General features: G+C 37.3%; 1 protein-coding gene across 1 annotated transcript in view; it reads left to right on the top strand.

Annotated features, from left to right (window-relative positions):
- The window catches only part of DYNC2H1 (dynein cytoplasmic 2 heavy chain 1), a 339,893-nt gene that overhangs the window by 82,775 nt on the left and 236,726 nt on the right, over window positions 1-20,392 (top strand). The window contains 10 exon segments of the mRNA XM_025465708.3: window positions 1,073-1,321; window positions 1,817-1,925; window positions 5,376-5,489; window positions 6,547-6,689; window positions 10,589-10,673; window positions 12,452-12,576; window positions 12,578-12,607; window positions 14,005-14,142; window positions 18,805-18,918; window positions 19,485-19,645. Coding sequence (XP_025321493.3) covers window positions 1,073-1,321; window positions 1,817-1,925; window positions 5,376-5,489; window positions 6,547-6,689; window positions 10,589-10,673; window positions 12,452-12,576; window positions 12,578-12,607; window positions 14,005-14,142; window positions 18,805-18,918; window positions 19,485-19,645 — 1,268 coding nt within the window.

Genomic DNA, 20,392 nt, shown 5'->3' with positions numbered 1-20,392 from the left:
CCCTCAAATAAATAAATTTTAAAAATAAAGGGAGAGGTATAATTTGAATCGAGTTTGAATTGGGATTTGTTTATGATTACAGTCATTTAAGAAATATTGTAAGCTTTTCAAGGCAGATGAAGATTATACAACAGGCAGAACCGGTTCTTGTGGGATATAGTTAGTTGTGGTAGATCTAACTAAATGCATGCATACTCATACAGATATGGGTAAGATTGCCAAGGTACGTGTTGGCAGAAGAGAACATCTAGAGTACTGGTGTCCAAGTTTAGTGAGTATTAGAATCACTTTGATAACCAGAACATATTCTGCCTCCTGGGCCCAGCCTGAGGAAGTCCCAGTGCACAGCTTGCACAGGCCCCCAGCTGATGTTGATTATATATGATTGATTGAAATTAATATTTGCTGTGGAAGTGAGTGTGGATTTTATATCAAAAGTTTTCATGCTATGAGTGGAACAGATATTGTGAAGTTTGGTTATGTTGGAAGTTGTTAAGTATGTGAAGTTGAGTTGTCCTTCTCTTGTCTTCACACTATCACACAGTTCCTGGTAGGGCAGAATGCCCACATGTGGGTTTTGGATTCATCCCCACGTGGTACATATTTACTAGAGTTCATATAATTATTTTTTATGGTTTGCACACAGATTTTATTTGAAGCAACTAGTAAAACTTGAGAGTTTTTTTAAAAAAGATTTTATTTATTTATTCATGAGAGATGCAGAGACACGGGCAGAGGGAGAAGCAGGCTCCATGCAAGGACCCCGAATTTGAGAGTTTTTGAAGTTTTTCTAAGTAACCTACTATCTCTCACTATGTTTTACTCATATTAATGGTGTCCACAGGTATCTGATTATTGTGAGCCCTTGAAGCTGTTTGGTATCACACAAGCTTTCTTCATAGGAAGAGCTGGATTCCTGGTTAGGCTGTGGAGCATGAGATGACATACAGTCACTTAACCCCTTTTGCAGAGCTCATCAAAAATAAAGTCTTAATCTAGATGATTAACATTTTTGTTTCATAATGGTGCGTGTACTAATTATAAAACATTCTTTGTGATTTTTTTTAAAAAGGGCCTTATTCATTATGGACGAGATAACCAGAATTTAGATATTTTACTTTTCCAAGAAGTCCTGGAGTATATGTCTAGGATAGACAGAGTGCTGAGCTTCCCTGGAGGCTCCCTTCTCCTGGCGGGACGCAGTGGTGTCGGGCGTCGGACCATCACTTCTTTGGTCAGTCATATGCATGGAGCAGTGCTGTTTTCTCCAAAGATTTCCAGAGGGTATGAACTGAAGCAGTTCAAAAATGATCTCAAACATGTGAGTCACTCAAATCTTTTGCTTTATCTGGTTTGAAATCACAATTAGTTGTTATTCTCAATGCCTTCAGAGACCATTATGTCTCTGACAGATACAGCAGTGTCTTTAATTTTGATAATTATTTTCCCCATGATTATTAGAAAATTGTATTTTATATACAGATAGGAAAAAGCTGCTTCTTAGGATTTCTAGCTCCGCTGGATTATGAGAGTTTAGGTGGACATGGAAGATGAAAGGACAGAGTTTCTATAGGACATGTGTGGATGTATTTAAAAGTGATCATCTGTCTTAGATGTGAAATCATTAACATTTTCCCTGTTTGTTCATGGACTGGATTTACTTTCCAAACTATGTGGCTGGAGTTTGATTTTTAATTTTGATTACAAAGAAAGAGAAAAGGGAGAAAAGAAATATTTTTTTAACGTAACAAATGGAAGTTTTAAACTGAGCCCTGTGTATTGAATTGTTATGCAGTCCTCTCTTCTCACTATGCAGGTGCTGCATCTTGCCGGGATTGAAGCACAGCAGGTGGTTTTACTCCTGGAGGATTACCAGTTTGTACATCCCACATTTTTGGAGATGATCAATAGCCTTTTGTCTTCAGGCAAGTGAATGATTTGTATTCAAAGAAAAATAATAATGTAAAGATTATTCAAGTAATGTTACCTTGTGTAAAATTGCATTTCAGAGGATATGTGCTATCAGCTTTTACTAAAGGGACATTGGGTTAAACACACTTGGAGCTGGAGAATTGAGAAACCCCATTTTTATAAAATCAGGACATTGAAGAACAGAAAAATGATTATTTTTTTTTTAAGATTTGATTTGAAAGGGAGAGAGCACGAGCAGGAGGAGGAGCAGAGGGTGAAGGAGAAACAGACTCCCCAGTGAGCATGGAACCTGATGTGGGGGTTGATCCCAGGACCCTGGGATTATGACCTGAGCTGAAGGCAGATGCTTCACTGGCACACTCAGGTGCCCCCCAAAATGATGATTAATGTCGGTGAATGTACTGAAAAACTGACTCCTATACTTTTGGTGGGACTGTTGCCTGTTACAGTCTTTTGGGAAAGTTATCAGCCAGTGTTATTTAGCACAGCAGTTCTATTATGTGGAGAAATTTCTATCTACAAGATAATAGAATGAGTATGCGGGGAAATACATAGTATAATTTATAATAAAAAATGTGATAGAACCTCATTGTCCAGCCATTAGAGGAATGGTTGAATAATAGCCTGAACATGGATATGTAAGTACAGATACATTGTCAAAGTCTGAGGTCTCATGCTTCCCAAATCATGGTTTGCTCTTAATTGTCTCTTGAGCCACCTGACCTTTTTTGTGGTTTCCTGGAGAGGACACTTGCCGTTTCCCATATCTTTCTTTTCTGGAGGATTCATGAGATTTATTCAGATCTTTTTATGAGTAGTCACTGTTAGAATTGATATGAGGTAACTTAGCTTTAAGCTTGAACCAAGATGATTTTGTTATTTAAGTACAAAGTAAACCTTATTAAAAGCAAGTTTCCATGATGTTACTGTTATACCAAATCTTTAGTAAGTGCTTGTTTTGTGTCATGTTAGTGGGCTCTGACATGAAGTAGTCTTTTCTTCAGAATTTAATAGCTATGATAGAAGAAAACATGTAATTTATAATATGAAGTATCTACACTTCAGTGTTGAAATGACTGCAGATGGGCCTCTCGTCATGCAGGTGGCTGATGTGTCTCCCATTCCCGAGTCCTGCAGAGGCAGTGCTGGAGTGGGAGTGGAGGCTTCCAGGGAACCTCTGTTGATTTTCAGGGTGTGTATCCCTGCAGTACTGCCTCAGCTGTCACTAGGTGGAGCCTGCTCCTTATGGCTGAAATAAACTGGTCCACCACATGGACAGCTTTTTGTTGTGATTTTCGTTTTTTGTTTTGTTTGTGAAAGCAAACGTCCAAATAAGCATTAATGTAGTAATTATTGTTTTTCTCTTAAGATAAATTGGCCTTTATTATCAAGTTATAACTGCAAAATTCGTAAGTTAAATTTTACCAATATTTTTAGCAAAAAAGTATTTGAAAAATACTTTCAGAGAAAATAGGCCTTTGTCCCTTTTTTCTATTTCAAATTCTTTTTTTTCCATTTGAAAGTAGTCGTTTATTAACTGACTATATTACAAAAATAATCATGGTAGATACCTTTGTTCATCAATAAGCCTATTGATCTGGTCTTCCCTGTTGCCGGCATCTCCACCTTCTACAAAATGGGTTGTCCTTCTCTTCATTCACACAGAGAAGATAATTTGACAGGCCATAAAAAGGTGTTTGCTTCTTTGAAACATTGTCCAACAGATCTTGTGAATCGGACCTCCATGCAGAAGTTGCCATATTTACCAAGAGATCAGGCAATCTGTGTTATCTTCCTGTTGATCTTGCTGTAACCATGCTTGTAGATCAGAGTCCCTGACTTCAGGGTTGGGTCCCCTCATGCTGTATATGGTTCCACAATCCTTAGCATGTTCACTGAAGCCTTGTTGAGCTTACCAAAGGTGCCTATTGAAGATCTGGCAAAGGAGAAGCTGCTACACCTTTTGAACTTTTGGGCTCACACTGTTGATCCTCTGATCTGATGACAAATGCCAGTTTGGGTTCCACAGACAGATGGAAGTTGCCAGCTTTTCTCACCATTCTCAATGCAGTCCTCATCATTCGAATCTCAATTTTCTACATCTGTCTATATTCCTTGTGGGAATGCTCACCTTTTTCATAGATAAGTTTTCTCCTTGCCTTTCAAAGCATCTTTTGGGCAAACTTTTCTCAGATGCTTGATCTTCAGCTCTGCGAAATTCATTTACTTTTTATTAAGGGTTTTTGGCACAGCAGGAACTTCCATCTTCTTCTCTTCTGTACCCTCCATGGTTCCAGCCAGAAAAGAGGAATTCAAATTCATACTTGCTATAGTGGATAGTATGTACATAGAGCTAGCTTTCTTTGCTACATTTAAGGAATCAGAAGTGTCTTGGTATGGCCAAAATTTAGAGAAAGAGCAGATTTGTTTGTGTGTGTGTGTGTTTGAATATGGACAAGCTTGGTGGGTGGGGAGTGGTCTGGCACCTCTGAGTTGGGTCTAACATGGATCAGGCTGTGATAGGCCCTCTGTGAATTCACTACCTTGGAGTTGTAGCATAAGGATTTTCACTTAATCTTACTGTTTCTTGCAACCTTTAAATATATTGGCCTAACAGACCTGTTATGTGCCAGTCCCAGTTCTAAATACTGGATTTATAGTGGTGAATAAGACATAGTCCAGCCCCTATCAAATACTTGTAGTCTTAATCCATTGTGATTTGCCTTTCATCATTCTGTTGCTGAGTGGCAGGCCACGGACTAGTTCTGTACAGGCTCACTTATTCATTCATCTAATATATATTTATCCTCCAAATACTTTGCTAAGTTTGTTCTAAGGTTAATATTGAACCTGATCAAATATTTGGCCCTTGGGAATTCAGAATCTAACTGAGCAGGAAAGGAAAAGACTTCATTTATGGTTACTTGATGCAATAAATGCTTAACAGTGATATGTTTAGATGTGTGAAAGAGAAAGAGTGCTTTCCTCAGTGCACAGGCAGTCAGTAGAGGCTCCTGGGTGTGGCAGTCAGCACAGCAGTGTCTCAGGGTCGATGGTCATTCTTGGGGGGAGGTAGAGGTCAGAGGAAGACTGCGCGTATAAATCCCAGGAAGGAGGAGTATTCTATTATATTTATGGAACAGGAAGATGTTCACTGAGGCTGGAATACGAGGTCTTATGTGGAGGGGTAGAGAGAAACTGGAAAGACAGGTGCGCGGTTAAATGACCTCCTGTCATTCATGGCTTGCTTAGGAGTTTGAGTTTTATCAAATGAAGGCGACAGAGGTAAATTTGTGAGTAATATGATAGGGTTGTGATAGGATTTTTGGAAAGAGGCTGAGTAAGAGGAGACTGACAAAAAGTAGAAAAAGTATTGGGGACCTAAAAAGTGTTTGAATTAGGGTGATGTGGCTAAAATTCACAAGAAGCACCATGTTCCATAGGTGAAGTTCCTGGACTTTATACCCTCGAAGAATTGGAGCCTTTGCTGTTGCCTCTTAAAGATGAAGCTTCTCAGGATGGTTTTTTTGGACCTGTCTTCAATTACTTTACATATAGTAAGTAACTATATTGAATCCATCAATTCAAACTCTGGTTCATGTGAAATAAATACCATCTAATTTGCTATATTTTCTAATTAGGTTGCAGAATTATCTTAAATCTTGGGTCTATTTGGTAATTTTATTCTTTTTTATGGTGCTTTGGAAAGCTAACCTGTAGTAAAAGCATGTTAACAATTTTAGCAAGAGGGAAGGATGAAAGTGTTTGAATGTTCCTTGGAATATTTACTTTGCTGCCTTTGTTTTCACATGTTAAAACTAGTGTTTAGAACGCCCTGTCTCAGAAGATTATTGAACTGTTTCAGTTTTGCCAGACTCTATAGTTTCTTCTGGCTCAACAACTCTCTTTGATCACAGAAGCAGCTTTATGTGCACTGCAAATACCTAACATGGAAGAAGTGACTATTAGGCACTAATGATACCATCCCAACATTACTGCTACACTTCTCTCCTTTTTGTCCCTAAGAGAACATCTATTGTTGACATAGAGAAAGTGGTTAAAGAGCTACCCCCCCCCCTTTAAATTCACAAGGAAACTACCACATGTCTAAGAAACACATCCTCCCAATGTTGTTAGAGACATTTCAGAACACAGGAAGTTGAAGCAAAGTTTCCAGATTCCTTTTTATGAAGGGAAAATAATACTGATATTGAAACAGGAAAAATACATTTCTCCTAAAGGAAAATTGGAGATCAGTTTGCTTGTGAATATTGAAACCAAAATCCTTGAAAGAAAAATTGCCAGGTAGAATCCAGTATCACATTTGAGGAGGAACACACAAAACAGCAGTGTGTTGATGACACTTACCTCTTCTGGATTCCATCTGTGTCTTTTCTCTAGCATATGCACACACACACATGCACACACAGATGCATGTACAAGCGCAGACATACGTGTGCACACATGCACACCAGTACTATAAAAATAACTATAATATTGTTTAATGGCTGTACCATTTCATTTTAGAAAATTTTAAACTCATAGAAGCAGACCATATATAGATTTCCCCAGTTGTTATTTTTGTGATGTCCATGATAATTTTTTTTTTTTTAGGAATTCAGCAAAACTTGCATATTGTCTTGATAATGGATTCTGCAAATTTAAACTTCATAATAAACTGTGAGAGCAATCCAGCTTTGCATAAGAAATGCCAGGTGTTGTGGATGGAGGGTTGGTCAGATAGCAGCATGAGGAAAGTAAGTTTCACATTTAAGTGTGGAAATGAAAAGTAGCATATTTTCTTTTTGAAGTTACATATTTTCCTGACTTTGCTTTGGTGTTTGTTATATTACTTTAATTGTGACGCTGAACATAGATGTTTGAAAACCTCTCTTTAGCTCTTGTATGACATTTTAGTTGAGTTGAACTAAAGGAGATTATGTTGAAGATTATGTTCATAATTAAGGATTACAGAGGTATTTATTATACTTAAAAAATTTTATTCATTAGCCTGTCCTAGACTAGCTTAAAATGGAAGCATCACAGCAATAATTTTAGCCATTTTTTTAATTAAAAAAAAAGAAATCTTTTGAAAAACATCTATCAGTGCTACGTGTTGGGAGGGGGATGTGTTTAAAGTGTGTACCATCCTAACTGGAAGCCTCTTACATTGCTTTGTTTGATAAATAATACTTTTCACTATTGTCTCTTTGAATGATGTTTATATTCTCAAGCATTGGTTTTTTCCATTTTTGTGTAATAGAGATACAGACTATTGCCTATCATGAATCAGAGGGATAAGAGACAAGGTTTTACAGATGAGATGATATTTTAGTTAGATTTCAGCAAGTAGATAAAGGGCAGGAAAATCATTCTGGTCTTAAGAAGCCACATGAGCAAGAGGCTTCACTAAGAAGTAATTGGGTCTCTAATGTGTGCCACTGTTCTGTATGTTGGTGTTAGAGCAGCGAAAAAGCAGACAAAAGTCCCTGACCTCATGGAATTTACATGGTTTTGGGGGATCACTGGGGTTGAATGCTTTCTTCATGGAGATCCTGAGATGACAGCATGCCTAGTGATTCTGAGGGTCAGCAAGAAGCCATTTCAGTTACAGTGTGATTCCAAGGGAGAGTAGTTGGGTGTGAGGTCAGGGAAGTAAGAGGACAACAGTTAGGATGGGGCTTTATAGACCTTTCTAAGGATTTTAGCTTTTCCTGGGAACAGGTGAGGGAACCTTTGGAAGTTTATAAACAAAACTGCTGTAATGTTGTAATGGGATTACTTTGGCTTCCAGGTTGAGAATAGAGGCTAGAAGGTAAGAGTAGAATTAGTTACAAGCTGTTGAATTCAAGTAGAGAGAAGGATGGTGTATATTAGGGAAGGAGTAGTGGAGGCACTGACAAGTGGTTGGATTCTGGATATGTGTTACTATAGAAACAACGGAATTTTGCTGACAGATTGTACTGAGCTGTAAAAGGAGATGAGGATCCAGGATACTGTCAAGTATGTTGGCTCGAGTCTATCAGCAGAGAATGGGAAGACTGAGGAAAGCATTTCAAGAGGAGGATATGAGGCCTTCGGTCTTAGATGTGTTAAGTAGAGATGTCAGACATCCAAGTTGCAGGGCTGAGAAGGCAGGCATCTGGATATAGAAGAGTGGAGTTTGGTGGAAAGAAAGGCCAGGTATTCAGGATAAAACATTGGGAATTATCAGAGTATAGGAGTATGTAAAGTGACGAGAATGAAGGACATTGTCAAGGAAGGAGCATTAACAGCAAGGGGAAGGGATTCAAAGACTGAACTCTGGGGCTCCTCAACATTAAGAGAGTGACATGAAGAAGAGGGAACAGCAAGGGACACTGAGAAGGAGCTGCTGGGGAAAAAAGAGGAAAACCAGCAGAGCGTGAAGACAAGCCAAGTCTAGAAGCCAAGAAAAGACTGTGTTCATAGTAGTAAGGGATGATGAACTGTACACATGCACATATATGAGGCCTCGGAGGTGATTGTTGGCTCCAGCAACATGGAGGTCATTCGTGATCTGATAAAGTGGTTTTAGTTAGTGGTTGCCATATTGGAATGTGTTCAGAATGAATAAGAAGAGGGTTGGAGAGAGTGAATGTGGTCACCTCTTGTGAGGAATTGTGTTAAAGTAGAAGAGAGAAATGGATTAGTAGGAAGGAAGTAGGTAAATATAATGCTTTTAAAAATTTTTTTTAAAAAATTAAAAAAAATTAAGATAGGACATACTATTGTATGTTCATGTACTGTTGGGAATGCAAAAGAGGAAACAAAAATATTTGAAAGTCAGGGAAACATGTCACTGGTGCACGAGTGAGGGGTTAGGGACTGGCCTTTGCATGGAGAAGGGAAACCGCATCCGTTACAAAGGCAAAGAAAGCGGAGTACAGAGGCCCAGGTGCAAGTAAGTGGGCAAGTGTGGTAATGGGAAGAGCTGGACAGTTTTCTGACTGCTTCTGTTTCCTCAGCAAAAGGAAGGAAGATGATGAGTTGAGAGAAAAGCTGAGGGAAGAATTGTGGAGTCCTGGAGGGATGGAAGAAGATATACAGAGTAGTTTGGAAGAGTGAAAGAGAGGAAGGCTAAGGAGAAAGGGGGGTATGAAGGCTGGGGGGCATAAAGGTTGGTGTGAGGTAGCAGTCAGGAAGGTCAGCATTTGGCCAGAATTGGGGCTTTGCTACTTGAGTATGACCAATTGAGTTAGGGCCACAGAGTTGAGGAATTATGATAGGGAGAATGGTGAATGGCAGTGTGGAGATGTTCCAGTTAATAGATCGCAGGTCTTGGTGGAGCGTGAGGCTGATTGACCTTATAAAGGAGACAAGCTGGGGGTAAGTGGGATATCTGTGAGTGAGATGATGGAATTATTTTAGTTATGGTTAGTGACAGTTTGAGGTAGGGTGTGATTGGCTGAGGAAAAGGTGGTGGAGGAGGCAATAAATAGGAGAGGTGATGGTATTAGTAGGCATTAGGAGCATTAATTTGCCATTTTTATTTCGGGTGGGGAAATGGAAGTAAAAAGAAGTGGGACCAGTCCAGCCAGGAGCACTGTGCTGATGGGCGGTGGTGTATAGGGGTAGACCATTATTTTGTCACCAAGCTTTATTGAGATATAATTGACAAATACAAATTGTACATATTTAATGTGTACAATGTGATGTTTTGATATATGTATATGTTGTGAGATGTTTACCACAATCAAACTACTTGACATAAGGGGTAGACTATTTCAAAGAAAGCGAGTTTCCTAAGAAAAAATTTCAATTGATTTGGAAGGATAAATTTAAAATATTCTTACAGATGCTCGAGTGTTTTAACAGAAATCATTGAAGATGTTTGAGGAAAAAAAAACATACTCTGTGGTCAAGAACCATGGCACTTCCAGATTCTTCATCAGTGAAAGGGGTCTTTTGTCTGATTTTTTTTTTTTTTTTGATATTGTGTTTAATCTGGGAGATTCTGAAATTGAGACTTTGACCTGCCCACCAGATTACTTGTGTTTCCTGTTGCAAAAATGTCAGAGTTCTACTATAATTTTTTTCTTAAGAAACTAAGAATATTTTACTTTTTTTTTTGTATATTTAAATTAGTACTCTTATTAGACTGTCATACTTTTCATCATAATAATATGTTTTTGAAACTTGATTTTCTTATTTCTGATAGTGGTAAAAACCTAGCAGTAGCCTGACAACAGATAGTTTGTAGGATTATCAATTGTGAAATTGTTAATTTCCGGTTGTGGAATTACTTTCATTTACTTTTAGTTATTTCTCAAGAAAGCTTAGAATCTTTACTATCCCTTTATGCAAAGATGTCAAATAAAACTTTTTATTTTTCTCGTTGAATGACTTTAAATGGTACTTGTGATTATTTTCTAATTCAGTCTAAACCGGGATCGCCCTCATTTCACATGGTCTAATCATTTTTCAAGTGAGGTGTTATCACCAATTTGCAGTCAATTAATGGTTATTGTATGTCAAAATCTTGTCTAGGGAATAATGTCTTCTGAAGATGGATATATTCCTTATTTTTCTTAGACTGGTAATACACCTAGAATTTTTTTTTTAACCTCTGACACTGGGTTTATTTGAACTTTTTCATACTAAGTTGTGGTTTGAAGAAGTGCTTTTCCTGTTTTAGATACCCGAAATGTTATTCAGTGAAACAGATGGTGAAGAGAAGTATAGCGATAAAAAAAGGAAAGAAGAAAAGAAAAAAAGCTCAGGTATTTGGATGAAATTGTCTTGGTAAAATAATTGCCATTTTCTGATGTTATAGATTAATTAAGGATTCACAGTGATTATGAATTTGAATAATGATTAACATGAATATTTCTTTAAGATTTATTTATTTATTAGAGAGAGAGAGAGAGAGAGAGAGAGCATGAGTAGGAGGGCCAGAAGGAGAGGGAGAGAATCCCAAGCCAACTCCTCACTGAATGTGGATCTGGATGCTGGGCTTGATCCCGACCCTGAGCCAGAATCAAGAGTCAGTGGCTCAATCTACTGAACCACCCAGGCTCCCCCTAACGAATGTTTCTTTTAATGAAAACTAAATTAAAGCTGTATTTATAAACCCATGTTTATGTCAGTTTATATAGGACCTAACTCATTATTGTTTACATTTAAGAAGTTAAATATATTTTTGACCCAGATGATTGTATGTTCTGCTTACATTGTCTGGGGTCTTTGACTTGAAGGCTAAACTTTTCATATTAGTTTTCACTTTTCACTTAGCACAAAACTGATACATGAAAAAGGTTTATGGTGTTCTTTGAGTGTGGACGTAATATTTTCTTAATTATACTCTTATTTTTTCCAGTTCCGAATTAATTTTCAATGTGGTCTTTTTTTAAATATAGCACATTCATTAATTTATGTATCTCACCATCTAGTCACCAAATAGTTATCGAACTTGTTTTACCTTAGGTAGTGGGCAGGATCCTAGAGATGACTTAGAGCTCATAGTGTTGTGGAGAAAAGCAAGAATTAAGTTCTATATCAGCATAAACTCTGATATGGTGAGATAAATGATGGTGGGAGTTTTGGGGAAGTGCCTTTTGAAAGTGAGACCACTGACTGGTGGATGTTACAGCAGACAAGCATTTTGGGGAAGGGTATTCTGGCTACTAAAGTGACTAACAGGGAAAAGGCTCAGAGAAATGGGTATTTCACTGGATCTGTAAGCAGCCCAATGGCTAGAACATGTTCTTGTAAGCAGTTAAGTACTGGATGACGAGGACAAGACAGGTTGGGTCCGTCCTTTTCCTCAGTTACTGGAAAATAGGTTGGGTGTAGGGAGAAGCCAAAGGTGATGAGACTGCTGTGGAAGGCCACTGCAGTAATCCAAGAGGACAAATGGACTTGGGGTCCCAGGAAGCATCTGAAGGGGCGCCTGAGTTACATGATGGCCATGACACGCAAAGAAGGAGGACGCAAGGACATGTCTCAGGGTTCTGGCTTAGAACATTAATTAGAAGTTGACTTTATTGACCGAGGTAGAGAATATGGAAGAAAATAGATGGAGGTGATAAGAGGAAGATAATGTGCTTAGTTACGGATGTGTGGCATCCTATGTGAACTGACTCATTTTTTGGCCTGTTTTTTGCTGTGTCAAATGAGAATGTTTCTGTGTTATTTGGTTTGGCATTTATTTTCCATTCAAGCAGCTTTTATTGTGCTTACTTCTGAATTACATGTAGTTCTAACTAATATATGTCATGACAATCTGTAGATTTATCTTTCTTGCAGCAATAAAAGTGTTCAGAGGAAATACGTTATAGTGAACAGGTAGAGACCACTGAAATTAAATAATTCAAATTCATAGGGAATGTGGGAGCTGTGAATAGATGTCTAGGAATACCTGTATACCTTTATGCAAAGATGATACCTCATATTTTTAGTTCTAGGTAGAAGTATCTGGTATAGAAGTAGTTAAGATGATTTTTCTCTGATTCACAATGGATCATGTGTATATTAAGTTGTTTCTTTTTTCTCTTTCTAGTTGATCTCGATTTTCTGAAATCATTTTTATTAATCCATGAATCTTGTAAAGCATATGGTGCTACACCAAGCCGATATATGACCTTTTTACGTGTGTATTCTGCCATTAGTAGCAGCAAGAAAAACTGAACTATTAAAAAGACAAAGTCATTTGCAGGTACAATATTGGTAATCTCTAATTATTTTACTTCTCTATGGAAACAAGGGTTATGTATATCACAATCCATTGCCTGTGCCATGTATTTGGTATAAATGAGTACCGTATTGTATTATATGCCTTAAAACAGTCTCACCTACCAATATGGCTCAGTAGGCATAGTAATGGTTTTGTAATTTTTATTTAGATTCAATATTTTTTTTCTTCACTGGGTGGTATTTATGTGCTTTTGATAGTTTATGATCTTTAAAAGTTTCTGTAACATGAAAACATTTTCAGAAATTCAGAAATGTCTATTAATTAAAATATATCTAAGACTAAACTTTATAATAACCTTTAAAATTAAAATTATACTTTATAAAATAATACTTTTATCCATGTTTCCTGGTACATTATGAACAGTTGTCTTTCTACATTTCTGTGATTATAGAGCTTCAACTTAAATGTGGCATTAAAGGCCAGCCGTGGAAGTTGTCTGAGAGCATTTCCTCTGCAAAGTCAGTGTCATAAACTAGGATCCATCCTAATAGACAATGTCATCTTTATCACTCTAATGGTTCACTTTCACCCATAGCAAGCCACTGACTATATGTGTTTTGGGAAGGTCATTTTCCTGATTTGGTTCTCTCTGTGGTGCTGTGGGTAAATTACTTAAACTTGTTGACTTGAGACTTAATTGAGTTAGTTGTGAGAGTATTAGATAAAATACATATACACATATGTATTTTATGTAGCAACATAAAATTGCTCAGTAAATATTGGTTATATTCCATTTTGCCATTACTGTCTTCCCAGATCTTCTCATTTGTTAGTGACAAAAACCCAACTCCTATTACAGAAGAGGAGGAATATTTTTCATGTCCATTCCTTGCATTATTCATGGGCAGTGGGATAGGGTGCCATACTGGCCTGCCCAGGGTCAAATACCCACCCAAAGAATAGGTAGCCCACCAGAACCGTATGTGAGGCAACCTCCTATAAAAAAAAGGTAGACACTGGATGTACAGAACCAAGGTATGTCCAGTATGAAAGAGTAGTCAGGGAGGCTGAAAAATGGAAAAGCTTTAAGTTTTTCCTTGTTTTCTGTTTTCTCTCTCATAGAATGCAGTGGATAAAAATCATGATCTTTAAGCTCTCAAATATGTGTTGATCTGTTTAGCTTTACTGACGCTTTAAAATCCGTGTTTCCTTTATGCATCTGTGGTGTCTTTTACTACCTCCTAATGGGTGTACAGTTGAATAAGTCATTATGATTAGCAGTAAGGAAAAACCCAAGGCCACATGCAAGTGTTTGATGTGTACACACTTAGTTATTCCTGGATGCTTTCTTATAGATTTTATTTACCGTGTGTGTATAAAATTCCTTTTTAAATTGTTAGCTAATTTTACTGATACAGGCTGGTGTGTCTAAACTGAATGAAGCTAAAGCTCTTGTGGATGAGCTGAACAGAAAGGCTGGAGAACAAAGTGTATTACTTAAAACTAAGCAAGATGAAGCTGATGCGGCCCTTCAAGAGATCACAGTGTCAATGCAGGTAATGTTTTAAGAGAGCACAGAAATGTAGCCAGTAGGGAGACTGTTGATGCCTGATTATGTGGAAAAATTACATTTTTACATATGTGGATTTAAAAAATCTCTTTTGTCTGTGCTGAGTCAAACTGGTGGTATTAAGTACTTGAGCTTTGTGGAAGAGCATAGATTTTTTCCCATGTTATTCTAAAATCATAGTTATAGTCTTCTCAATTCACCATTTACTAACTCAGTCTAAACCCTATAAATATACAAATATAAACATTTTAAGTGGATATAGGTTTGTCTGTAAGCAATTTTGTTTACCCTCTGCTAGTTGATATTTCCTTTTATTTTTCTTAAACTCATCTCCTTCAGGCTTCAAGGATTTTTTTCACCTGTCTTTAATATTCTCAAGATTTACAAAAGAAGCATTTTACTTATGCTTTCATGATATTTTAATATTTTGATTATACCTACTCTTTGCCATTGTCCTTCCTTTATCGAACCTTTCTGAGGAGATTTCTTTGACATCCTTCCCTGCCCAGGTCACGTGCTCTGCCTGAGCCCTCTCAGGATGCACTTGCCGGTGCTTCTGTGCTGACCCCCCATGTTCCTTTCTTCATCCTTCAGCCCTGCTCTCTCCGAGTTTCAGACTCAAATCCCCAGTGGTCTGCTTAGAAGTCTCATGAACATTATGGCTGGGTTGTATTCTTTGTGTTTCCCACATCTTTATCCATTCATCAATTGGTAGACACTTGGGCTCTCTCCATAGTTTGGCTATTGTTGATAATGCTACTATAAACACATGGGTACAGGTGCCCCCTTTGAATCTGTACTTTTGTATCCTTTGGGGTAGATACCCAGTAGTACAATTGCTGGATGATAGGGTAGCTCTATTTTTAACTTCTTGAGGAAACTCTACACTATTTTCCAGGGTTGTTGCACCAGTTTGCATTCCCAAAAACAGTATAAGAGGGTTTCCCTTTCTCCACATCCTCACCGACATCTGTAGTTTCCTTTATTATTGACAATGTAGCTAATTATTCAAGACAGAACTTATAAATTATATTAGACTTATGTTCTCTCAATCCCTACCTTTAATGAATCGCTAAATCCTGTTACTTTACCTCCTTGATTATGTCTCGTATGTGTTTCTTCATCTTCATGTTGGTGACTGTTAACCTTACTGCAAGTCTAATACCTCTTCTAATTAAATTAACTTCAATATTTATTAGGCTAATGTATAAATCTCATTAAAAGCAAGTGGCACAAATACTCAAAGTAATAAGATTGGAAGGAGTATGATTTAAAAACTTACTGTTGAACTATAGTGATCAAGGCACTGTGATACTGGTGTAGTGAGAGCCAGATCCTTGGAACATTATGGCGTTCAGAAATAGACATGTACATAGTTGATTTTATACAAAATGGAGATTTTATACAAAATTTTATACAATTAAATGGGGTAAGGGTAGTATTTTTTAAAAATGGTATTTGAATATGCATGTAGAGGAAAAAATGATCTTTATTCTTGTACAAAAATTAACTGAATATGAGTCATAGATCTAAATGTACAGCATAAAATTATAAAACTTTGGAAGAATACAGGAGAAAGTGTTTATGATGTTGGATGAGACAAAGATTTTTTAGGTGTGATATCAAAATAGAAGAAGAAAAGTTAATGAATTGGACTCTATTGAAATTAAGCACTTATGCTCTGTTAAGTAAGTCTGAAGAAAATTAAAAGGCAAGTCACGGACTGGGAGAAATTATTTACAAAACATAAATTTGATAAATAATTTGCCTCCAGAATATACAGAAACTGTTATAACACAAACATAAAAAGTCTAATTGAAAAATGGGCAACAGATTTGAAGGTGTCCTGTGTGACAGAAAACGCAGGAAAGGCCAGGAAACAGGAAGAGGTGCTCAGCAGCCTAAGTCATCAGGAAATGTAAACCCCTTGTTTTTAGACACTGAAAGTGTTGTTGCGTTTTTTTCCATTCTCTGTTGTCAAGACTGAGACACTCCAAGTTAAGTTCTGACCCTTTGCAGGTGATCTTTCTCTTTTTTCCCCTCCCTGGAGCCTTGATGAATATACTCTTCTGAAGGCGACATGGTCTGCCTTAGCTTCGGGTAATGTCCCCTGTGTTGGATAGCCTGTGGAGTCCACCCCCCCCCCCCCCCCCCCCGCCGCCACTGGGGCGCTACTGCTGTAGCCGTAGGGTGGGAGGGGTGGGGGTTGGTCCTATGTCCTCTTCGTCCTCCCTGTCTTCCCCTTCTAGGATGCTTATTGCTTGGACTTTGGACTTCCTGGTCTGCTTTCTCTAATTTTCTTAACGTTTTCTCACTTTTTTTCTTCTATTTTGCTCTACTTCCTTTAAATCATTTCCTAATTTTCCTCTTGAGTTTTTCATCACTGTTAGGATAGTCTCTCTCAGAAGATTTTTTTTTAGCTTCTAAATGTTTGCTTTTGGCAGCTTCCCCTTTTTGTTGGTCTCTTTCATTGTTGTATCATCTCCACTTAGCCCTCAGAGGATACCTGATAAGATCTTTTTCCCAGCTGTATTTTCTTACTGAACTTTTCATACTTGATTTTTTTTATTCTTACAAAAGAAGCTTTCTCTGTAAGTTTGGTCATCTTCATGGGAAGTCTGAGTGTAGGTAGGGTTCCATAGGGACTGGTAGCCTCACAGGAGAATTATCTGGGCTGACTTGAGTAAATATAATCAAGACTTACCCTGATAGGCCAAAATAATTCCATTGGCATATGGGAAGCTTTTAAAAGCAGTAACATTTTCAGATACATGATGGTTATGTATACATTCATTGTTTCCAAGATAATTTTATTGAGTACCTGACCTGGTAAGTAATATTATAGAAAATCAAAAGTAATTTTCTTTTTTTCTTTTTTTTTTTTCAAAAGTAATTTTCATAGTATAAAACCTTAGCATAATTTTTTCCTCAAGGTATTTTTGGAAACAGATGAATATGAATATTTATGTAAATCAGACAGCCATTTTTATTATTAAAAAACATCTGTCAAATACTTTAAAGAGTAAATTGAAATATGAAAAAAAGTGAAGGCTGTATAGAGGATAGTACTGTTGACAATTATATATTTACAAAAGGAGAATATCCAGCAGTGTGTGTGCCTGTGTACCATCAGACTAGTGAACTGTAGTCTTATAGGCTGACAGCTGTGCTGCTCTGTTGTCTGGACCATTCAGAGATGCTTTTTCTATGATTGTAGCTAATTGTATTACCTAGCTTAGACACACAAGTATTTTATTGATTTATTTGAGAGAGAGACAGAGAGAGAGACACACACACACACACACACAACATTAGCCTGGAGGAGGGGCAGAGGGAGAGGAAGAGGGAGAGGGAAAGGGAAAAGCAGACTCCCAGTAGGGAGTCTGACACGGCACTTGATCCCAGGACCCCAGGATCATGACTGGAGCCAAAGGCAGATGCTCAACCGACTGAGCCACCCAAGTGCCCCATAAATAACAGACCTTTCTGTTTGTTATTTTATAAAAAAGTATAATTTGGAGAGACACCTTATGTATCAAACTATGTAACCTCCAAAGCTGGAAGCTCTAGGTTTGTGACATAAAAAGTACAAAATAAATACTGTAAAATCTCAGAATATTGATAACTTTCAGTTGGTAGAGCAGGTTAATAAACAACATATGAGCTGGGCCTTTGAGGATATTCATGTGTGAGGTGGAGAAAAATAAGTTCTCTTTGAGGAGCAGTGGTAGAGATGCTGTGGAGTACAGAAAATTCTAGCTGAGCCGAAGTGTGGAGTACCTGAATGTAAGTTGGAGGGGGACAGTGATTCTTAAGCTGTAGATTGGAACCACTTGGTAAGTCTTTAAATATTTCTGTGCCCTTCCAGCAGCCAGCGAAAGTATTCAATATATTTGACAATAGAACACCAGCCTTTAGGTTTTAAGCTTCCTGAATGATTAGAATATAGTTGAGAACTGCTGATGTAGGGACTCTTGAAAGATTTCTTGACAAATTTCCTCTTTGGTTTTACAATTAGTATCAACAAACCAAATATGAACATTCATAATAATAAGCATCTTTACATATCTGGGATCTTTGATATTTGCATGCATGAACAAAGACTTCACATGTTACTAATATAATACATAATTTAGTGTTCTTTGAATCTGTACTAATTTGTGTTGATTTATTTACCATCGCATCATGATTTCAGTTGTTGTCTAAATTGTAGAAACACAAACCTCTAATATACTGTAGTCTTAAAGAGTTGTTAGTCTTTACTGTTATAATTGTAGAAGACTTTATTTTTTACTTTGTTCAATTATGAAGTGAGCATAATGGTACTAACCTCTCTGGATAATTTATTGCAGGTGTTAAATGAGCATTATGATAATTTTCTAAATTATACAATTTTGAGTTGTTTGATTCATATATAATCATTTATTGCTTTGTTATTCAGAAAAAATTAAAGCATAGAAACTTCTTGATAGTAAATATACAATAATAAATTATATCATTTTTCCCAGGCAACTTAGAAACTCATGTCAATTAACATTAGAAAAACATTTAATAGAAAGTGTTATTTTAAAATAACATATTTTTGATATCATGCTTTCAAGTATCAAGTGCATTAAAATTAATTGGAATGCCATTTACATCCCTATAGGATGCTAGTGAGCAAAAGACAGAACTTGAGAGACTGAAACACAAAATAGCAGAAGAAGTTGTTAAAATTGAAGAAAGAAAGAACAAAATTGATGATGAGTTAAAAGAAGTGCAGGTAAGCTACAAAGGAAGCATTGTTGGAGCCATGTCTGCCTGCCAACTGTTCTAGGAGTTCAAACATGACTTGCTGAACTGATTTTCCAGCAGTATGACCGAATGTGGCTTTCAACCAGAATATTTGTGGAAGAGAAGCAGGAAGGAAAGTCTGCAGGGAGAAGGGAGGGAACAAGCCCGTGGTCATCAGAAACATAGGTGTTTTCTTTAAGCCACTTCGTGTGGGTGTTAGGAGAAAAATGTGTTGTGGGGAAATCAAGTCAAACTCAGGCTCCTTTTTGGTTGCTCACCAGGTGAGTCAGCTAGTCTTAGGACATAAAGGCCTCTTGAAAATGGCAAAATTGTCTCAAAACAAATTGGATTTTCTAAATTAGGCTCTTACAGTTATGGTGGTAAAAACTTGAAGATTTTGTATTTTGTGTGTTTTAAACCATTTTGATATTTGAAGAGAAAGGATATTAGTAACTCATTATTTTTAATAAAATGACAAATATTCAATAATTTGTGAAGTCAGTGATTTTTACATACATATTTTTTGAAAGTAAAAAATGCCCTTTGTCTTTTTAGCCTCTAGTCAATGAAGCCAAGCTAGCAGTTGGAAACATTAAGCCAGAATCTCTTTCAGAAATTCGTTCACTGCGTATGCCACCTGATATTATCAGAGATATTCTTGAGGGCGTTTTAAGGTTGATGGGTATCTTTGATACATCTTGGGTGAGCATGAAAAGGTAAGTTTTAGAATTTGTGAAATGTTATTATTTCACCAGTGAAGTACACATTAACTCATTCATTCATTTATTTAGATTTTATTTTTAAGTAATCTCTATCACCCACAACCCCACAATTGAGTGTCACATGCTGTACTGACTGAGCCAGCTGGGTGCCCCTCTTTCATATTTTTAAATATTTCTTACATTGTTTCTCAAGTTTCATTAATTACCTATTTTTGACCACTTTGCCGTAATATTTCAAGATGCTCTATGTGATCCTGTACCGAGATCTGAATTTTCCTTTCAACATAGTAAGTGATTGTTTCCCCAGAGGGAAAAAGGAATGCCTTAAAATCTTGAAGAACATTACAATAAACATGATCATTTACATGGTCCTTAGTACAGAGCATCATGTTTATATTGATGTACTGGTGAAGAAAATACAGCCACTGTTCTGAGTGCTGCAGTCTTGGCAGAGTCAGGGCAGGAGTGAGGGCAGGCGCCCTGTGAATAACACATGCTGTGCCCTGGAAGAGCCAAGGCTACCGGTGACTACTGTGCAGCTGTGTGGCTTCAGGGGTCCTGTTCTTGTGATGAGCTTGTGGTTTGTGCTCATACTCATATCCACACGGAGTTCTGTTCTGTCTGGAGATGGGAGGGAGATGTGGCTTGGGGGATCACTTGAAACACCTTTCTGAGAAGAGAGTCAGCTTGCAGGTCTCGTGGAGGGATGTGGTGCCGTCCCTTTGGCACTCCTTGTCATCC

The sequence above is a fragment of the Canis lupus genome, chromosome 5 (genome assembly GCF_003254725.2).
Source record: "Canis lupus dingo isolate Sandy chromosome 5, ASM325472v2, whole genome shotgun sequence".
Taxonomy (NCBI): Eukaryota; Metazoa; Chordata; class Mammalia; order Carnivora; family Canidae; genus Canis; species Canis lupus.
The sequence above is the reverse complement of the archived record's forward strand: the minus strand, read 5'-3'. Positions and strand labels throughout refer to the sequence as shown.